This window comes from Bradysia coprophila, unplaced genomic scaffold (assembly GCF_014529535.1).
Source record: "Bradysia coprophila strain Holo2 unplaced genomic scaffold, BU_Bcop_v1 contig_24, whole genome shotgun sequence".
In the NCBI taxonomy this organism is placed as follows: domain Eukaryota; kingdom Metazoa; phylum Arthropoda; class Insecta; order Diptera; family Sciaridae; genus Bradysia; species Bradysia coprophila.
Window position 1 is genome coordinate 2,372,454 of NW_023503501.1, and position 7,757 is coordinate 2,380,210.

The 7,757-nt window shown below is 39.5% G+C and overlaps 1 protein-coding gene across 2 annotated transcripts; it reads right to left on the reverse strand.

Annotated features, from left to right (window-relative positions):
- On the reverse strand, window positions 1-4,939 carry LOC119077822 (structural maintenance of chromosomes protein 6). Of its 2 annotated transcripts, none has more exons than XM_037185130.1 (16): window positions 4,696-4,907; window positions 4,089-4,627; window positions 3,580-3,784; window positions 3,144-3,520; window positions 2,975-3,089; window positions 2,822-2,903; window positions 2,101-2,749; window positions 1,830-2,046; window positions 1,437-1,607; window positions 1,276-1,380; window positions 1,068-1,201; window positions 885-1,002; window positions 739-822; window positions 409-636; window positions 202-335; window positions 1-132 (listed from the first exon to the last, which is right to left on the reverse strand). In XM_037185130.1, the coding sequence occupies exons 1-16, from the start codon at window positions 4,768-4,770 to the stop codon at window positions 108-110; spliced, it is 3,258 nt and encodes a 1,085-aa protein (XP_037041025.1). In that variant the 5' UTR covers window positions 4,771-4,907; the 3' UTR covers window positions 1-107. The 2 variants fall into 2 exon arrangements, with proteins under 2 accessions (XP_037041025.1, XP_037041026.1); XM_037185131.1 differs by having other exon boundaries at window positions 8-132; window positions 4,089-4,624; window positions 4,696-4,939.
- Window positions 4,940-7,757: the final 2,818 nt, after the last annotated feature.

A 7,757-nucleotide genomic window follows, 5' to 3' on the forward strand; every position in this document is an offset into this window, starting at 1 on the left:
TTTATTAAAGGAAATTTGGTTTTTATTCTTCAGCTGTACAAAAAACAAAGAAAAAACTTAAAAAGTGGTATACGGTGATGCAAGCGATGCAAGCGTCACTCAGTGATTCATTTCCGAATCGGATCAGCCAATCTGAAAACGAATATCAATTGTGTCAACGTTAACTTATGGAACGGACCATAACGGTCGGTCTAACTTTACCTCTGAATGCTGAGTTCATTAGTAGCCACAATTTCCGACATATCTTGTGGCGTAAGGAATGTGTATTGACGGTGCTGCTTCTTCTTTGCTTCTCCCAACAACAGCGTAGTCATGTAATATCGGTTGATGGCGTCCTAAGTGTTAGAAATTCGATCGATCGATAACAAAATGCTCCTTCCAAAAATGAACAAAATGATTTCAACCCACCGTATAAACGTCGTACTCATCAAGAAAATAGAATGGCGAGTCCACAACGGACCACAATGCCAATAAGAAAGCCACCGTGCTGAATGAGCGTTCGCCACCCGATAAGCAATTTGCACTGGATACAGAATTGGCGATGTTCTTATCTCGTGGAATGACCGACAATTCCAACAGCTCTTTTTGATGATCAATCGATATGGTACCTTCGTAGTTGCGCAATTTCATTACTTTCTGTTTTGGGAAGAGAAGGAATTAGAACGGACGCTCATTCCTCTTTCAAAAGTTCTAAGCGAAACGAGTCACAAGTTGCCAATCACCCAATCAAACACTTACATTGAACTCGTGCTGAACGCGGAGTGAAACATGACTTTTGAATTTCAAGAGCCACATATATCGATTTTGGCGCGAGGATTTCAACTAAACGAAAAACGGTTGGCTTAAGAATCTCTGAACGTGCGACATCAAAGCGAACGCATTACCTTGGCCAGAGTTTTCTCCAAATGGTCGATCAATTCCTTTTTATCGGTATATTCCGTAGACTTCAGTTCCAAAGCCTGTTCCACTGCTTCCAAAGAATCCGATGATTCGGTGACGGTTCTGAAATGAATTATTGAGGTCACGATCAATCCGATCCGGACCATAAAGGAGAACACGGGGCTTACTTGATGATTTTTTCGGTTTCCTTAATTTTCGCCGTTAGAAACTCCGGAGTGTTTGTGATCGGAACCCTTGCGGATTGGTTGTTTGCGGTCGCAATGAGACTCTTCAATTTTTTATCGCATTCTCGTTCTTGAGCCTGGATATGACAACAGAACAATTTGGAATATACATCCCATCGTTGCACGTGTACTAGGCACACTGTTGACATACCTGTAACTTCTCCAAGTCGCCTTTGATTTTGGAAACTTTCCGTTGTTCAGCGTTTGCGTTTGCAGCTTCTTCGGCATCCAGATCATTCTCGTTGTTGATTTCCATCTAAGAAAAAAACCGAACTGTAATCGGAACCCGAACAGCCGATGGGTAATATTTACCTGTTTCTCGCCAATTTTGTCCGATTTATTTTGAATATTCTGTTCGATGAGAGTGAGTTCCTTCCGCTTTTCATCGATAGCTGCCTGCATTTCATCGACACGTTTCTTAACTATTTCCCGCTCTTTTTCATGTTCGTCCCGTGTACGAGTGAGTTCTCGCAGTTCGCTTTCCTAAAAGGCGAAAATAGGAATTTAGAGTCAGGTCAGGTACACGCATTTTGTGGTGGAGCTGGTTCAGGATATGCGATTTTCAGAATCAAAAATTTGACAGCCACAACATTCGGATGTGCAGTGGAGACATTGTCCCTTTTAAACGCTCGAAAATTTAACTGATAGAAGACGTAACCACTGACCCATTCAAATGTAATGCAAACTAATGGATCGTAATCTTACCAACATTCCCCGTTCATTTTCACCGGGATACTCAATTCTCTCAAGCTGATTGATTTGCTGTGTTAATGCACGTAGCTTATCATCGAACTTGTCTTCGGCGGCAGTTTTCTCGGCTAACGTCTTTGCAAATTCGGTTTTCTTTTGGTTTTCTCTACGGATTTCGTCGTTTAATTTCACTAAACGCTCATCGAGATCACGCAAATCGTTCGTCAGGTCCCTGCGATAAAAAAATGGTAATTTAGATCATCGAAACAAGTCGAAAATGTCTTACCGCTTGCGTTGTTCCATATTCACTTGCAAGTAGCGCGGCTGCATTTTCTTCAATGCGTACGTTCGTAGATTCGGCGCCGGATACATTTCGGTCGGAGGATCGAGGACGATTACTTTGAACAGATTCTGCGGCACATTCTCCACACTCGATGTGAAATTGAATGCGGTGTGTTGATCATCGGCCAGTAAAATTTGTTCCAGTTTACAATGATCGATCAACACGTTCGTAACGACAGGATCACTGCATCGGATCACATCCAAAACACAGTGACCGTTTGGCACGGATTCCACCTTACCATCACTGATGTCATACACATCATCTTTGAATCGCATGGATATGATCGAACAATGTTTGACATCCGGATGTCGGACAGCAATTTTTGCCATTATTCGATTGAGTACTTCCCGATCTTTGGCACTGTCCACGACAAACGAAAATAATTTTTTGCCGATGATTGCTTCCACTGGTCCTTTGAACTTGTGATCGACCACTTCAATGTAATTGCCCAGCGGGCCACGGGGCATCTGACGGAATTCACCTTTTCGATGCATTTGTTCGATTGCGTTTATTAACTCCGGCATAAACGCACCGAACAGCGACAGCGAATTCTTACTCGATTCACACTGACGGATCTCTGCTTTGATCTTATCTGAATGACGACGGGGTCAAATTGGTTGAGATCAGGATATTAACGGAAACATTAATCGATCAAAACATTTACCTGCTTCGCGGGACATTGGGAAGCGTTTGTCCTGCAAGTTGGAGATAGTTTCTTCCAATTTGGTTTTTGTATTTCGCATCATCTGAAAGGAGAAATCAGAAATTGGTCAGCGAATTGAAGGGTTGTTTCCATCCCAAGTCCGCCCAACTTTACCTCAATGTCGCGTGCAACGTTTTGTTTGATTGAAGAACATTCGTCCTTCTTCTGCTTGAGAATTTCCAGCTTCTTTCCATTTGCTTCCTTTTCCATTGCGATGCGTCCCCTTTGCCTGGAAAGCATTCAAATGTAAATTCAATCGCAATGTAGCGAGATATTCACTTACGATTCACTCGATTCCGACATATCGTTCTCCAACTGTTTGATATTCTTCAGAATGGTTTCCAATTTCTTTTGAATTTTTTGCAGGTTTCGAGCGACCTCATTTCTGGATTCTTCCTCTCTCGCAATGGCACGTCGCATTTGATCTTTCTGCGCCGTATCGATGCCCATCTCCCTTTTCAATTCGTTGATTTGCTGGCCCAGCAATTCACATCTGGCTGCACGATTGCTGTCACCGGTCTGACGATTATTAATCGCTTCCATCAGATTGTCATAGACTTTTTGATATTTGTTCAGCGTTTCCGTGATTTCCGCCTGCAGCTTTTCCTCATTTTCAACCTTCAGCCATACGAGTTCAGCTTTGTAACCGGCCAGTGTTTTCTGCAATAATCACAGAGAAAGTTCAAGAGTCGAGCCGATTGTAATGCAACCGTGGATACCTTGAGATAACCAATCGATTGCAGTGAATCGAATTTGGTCTGAATTTTTTCCAGTTCCGCTTTCAGCGAAACGACCACATTTTTCTGGAACTCCAATTGTTTTTTGGCCGACACGTAATGACTGCTACAATCGTTCAGCTTCTCAATGACTGTGTCGATTTGGGTTGCCTTTAGGAAGAATTTGAATCTTTTCTTTGGATCGGATCTGAAAGCAATCAAGTGACGTTAGCCTCGAACATTGATCAACGAAATGTTCGTTTCCTAATCGAAATTAATGGGAAATGAAATCCAGGCCATGGACAGGCGGTGACATTTTCTACAAGGTCAATGTCGTCAGGAACGATTTTATCGTTTTTTGAACGATGATATCGTTATTGACGATATTGACCATGCAGATTTATGTCGCCTGTCCTCATGGGAAGCCTGAGTATATAACTGTACTCTAATGTCACATCCCAAGTGAGTGATTGCATTTCCAGAACGTTTAGCTGCCATCACGTCCTACTTACTCCTTCAGAAATGCTCTGGACGCGTCCTGATTCAACACACAGACTGGATTGTCCACTTGAATGTTCATAAACAGCAAAATCTTCATCAAGTCTTTACGGCTGCTCGTCACCAATTGACCGGACGATTTTTTTATTCGATAAGACGACGAGCCACTGCTCGAGAATGTCCGTTGAACAATGATTTCCGGACCGTACGTTTCACGATCGTATCCCTGTTCGCAATTGTTAGCAATGTGAATGACTACCGAACCAGACGTTTCACCACGTTTGATCAGTTGTGCAATGTTTGTGCAGCGACTCGTTGCGCTGCTCTTGCTTCCCAATCCCACAATCAATGCTGTTAGAATGGCACTTTTGCCGGATCCATTGTTTCCGATGAGGAGATTCACATTTTTATTAAATTCGATCACCAAATTGCTGTGGCACATGAAATTCTTCAAAATGATTTTGTTGATTTTGCCACTTCGATTGGCTATCGGATTCATTTTCAATTGAACCGATGTATCAACCATTTGCATTTCGGCATCATCCGATTCCTGCTGAACAATAGAAACAATAGGCGGACTTGAATAGAAGCAAAGACAATAAGACGCAAATATGAACAGACCTCATCGTCTGATGAAACATGCCTCCGTTTACTGGACGTAGACAATTTCTCATTATTCGGTCGTTTTCTCGACATCTTACAACAGAAAGTATGTGAAACGATTGAAATAAATTGAACTGAAAATCACACAATCAATTTAAACCGAGCTTTAGGTCACGGTTTCACAAACAAAAAATTGTTATTCTTTTACGGTTGACGGTTTACTCAGACATACTGATTTCATAATACTATAATGTTATACCTCTAAATGTACGGCACCTCATATCAATTATATCTGACAGGTCTGACAGTTGTTGGTCGCGCCTCCTTCGTTTGCTCAGAGAAAACATTATTATGGATATGCTAAGACCGCACAATTCAAAAAAAATGTGGATCAACGACGTATGTACAGCGCAAAGTATCTTAACACTGACAGTAATGCAAATACGCAGTTACACAGAAGACTGTAAACTTTGGGGATGTCACGCAGATAAATTAAGATTGGCTCACCTAGTTTGTGTATATTACGTAGGTGGAAGCACGGGGTTTCAGGGGGTTTCAAACATTTAGTTTTTTCATTGCAGATATTGCAGTGTCAAATTCTGTCCAAGATGTGACATATTTGCAAGGTATTGGCCTTTTTCACAAAGTATAATCAGCGTAACCTTCGTAAAAAGAATCTTGAATCTGACAAGAGCACGTGTGCCAACGTGTAAAAAACAAATGTTCAAAACCCCCTGCTGAACCGTGGCGATCCTCTTGTCAAACGGACAGTACATAAACAAATTCCATCATTTATCGCCATTTGATTAAATACGCGAGAACACACCACTTCTGATGATTTTATCAATGAATGTGTACACAAGGTATGGCATAATGTCAAAATTTGTATGCATTTTCATTGAAAGGTGAGTTTGTTTAAATGAAATCGCTATTTCCTCCGGCTTGTATGGATAGACCATACCTGGTTTGTACATTCATTAGATTTTATATATACAAAATTCACCACTTGATCAAGTACGGTGACCTTGAAATATATTTTGGTGTAAAGTGTTTATACACAAAATGTTATTGCTGTTTATGGTAGAGGCCTAGGCCCTGATCATTTTCCAATAAAAATTAAAATCTCTTGTACGGGTTTTTTTTTGAGATAATCAAAAATTTTATATACATTTTTGGACCCTCGTGAAACACAAACAAAACATAGATTTTTCGGTTAGTTTTGGCAGAAAATTTATCGTTTCTGTTAGCGTGAGTCCTAATCTTTCTAATGACACCGCATATTCGTATAAAAAATTCTTGCTAAAATGGGTGATCTCAAAAAAAGCCGTACAAGCTTGCGTACAAGAGATTTAATTTTTAATGTAAAATAATCAAGGCTTAGCCCTCTATAGTCCAGGTTCTTGTGTCATAAAAAAGGGCTACCTGCGCCTGAAATTCTTTAAGATTTTTCTTTATTCGATGTTGTGTGCCACGAAAAGTTGTGGAACAATTTTTTTCCCCGGAAAATGGAAAATCGGTTTTCCGACCGGAAAAGCCATTCATATGAAAACCTTCAAAGTCGAATATCTCCGAAAATACAATGTCTTTTTGAAAAATGCCTTTTGTTCTGGAAAGTATGGCTCATTGGTCATTACCGATATTTCATGGAAGAACTTTTTTTTAGGAGTCGGAATGGTGTCGGTATTAGGGTTCTCCCAAAAAGGGTTCCGGAAAATTCATCAACTTTAATACCATTTTACTTAACCATTTCCAATTTATTTATAAAAGCGGTGTCATTCGAAAGCTACATTCAAGTACTTCTGATTTCCGCCGGCCGGCCATGATCCATGTTCAAGAGCCTGAGATATGGCCTGGGAAAGTGATGTATGTCCGTCCATATATGGATGTTAAAGTTTTTTTTTAGATCAATGAAAGGTACGTAGCAATAATTTGGGATTCGGTTCGAGGATATGGGATGTCACTTATTTTTAGGAACTGACCTCTGGTGAATTCAAACTTGTTAAAATTCCAAATGTTAGTCGAGTAAATGAACAGAAACGTAAGAAATGTCTATAGTGTCTAGAACATAGAAGAGCTAGAAACCTTAGGATTCGACATTATTTTGGATGGGTTACTCCATAAAATAAACAATCACAAAAACAATTTCATCGGGTAACGGGACCAATAAAATGGTTATGTCACAGGAAAAGGCTTCCGTAAAAGTAAATTAAAATTTTCATAGAGAAAATCATCAGTAACATCCCAAATATGGAATTTCCCATAATTCTTGAACCGAATCCCAAATTATTGCTACGTATCTTTTAATGATTTAAAAAAAACTTAAAAATCCTTCCAGGCCATATCTTAGGCTCTTGATCATTGATCATGGCCGGCCGGCTGAAATCAGAAGTACGCAGACAAAAATATGGAATTAGAATTTTTAGGTCCGAGGGGATTACTTTAAAAAAGTAATTTTTTCGCCAGAAATTGAAAAAATTTAATTCCATCAGGGATTAAAAGTAGGTCTAAACAATAATATTGGGGATTGAATGATGATACTACTGCTTATTATTTTCCGTTTATAATTTGATTGTCTTGAAATCACACTTTTGAGTTAATTGAGTTCGAACACGATTTACGAGCAAGATACGGTTTTGTGAGAAAAACTAATTTGGTCTTAAAATGTTGCAATGGGACTACCGATGGATTATTCTGCCTTACGATCCCAGGCTCAGAATAAAAATTTTAAGTCGGTTTGTAAAGATACTACCAGATTGAATAAATCATTAAATCAATGTAAACATTACAAAGATGGTATAGCTATAGAGAAATTCTAGATCGAAATTGGCAGGAAGGCCAATTTTAGCCGCTAACTATCCCCATTACCACGGGAAACCAGACATTTTTGAATATAAATGGTTAAATACTTATCAAAAATGGTAAGAAAACTTCAGAAGAATAAAAAATGAAAATCATGAAAAAATATTGAGGTTTGAAGTGACGATCTTGTCATCTGGCAATTTGAATTTTAATCCCACGAGGAATTAGTTTCTTTGAAACAACGGTTCACAATAAGCCACGTTGGGATTAAGAACAAATTG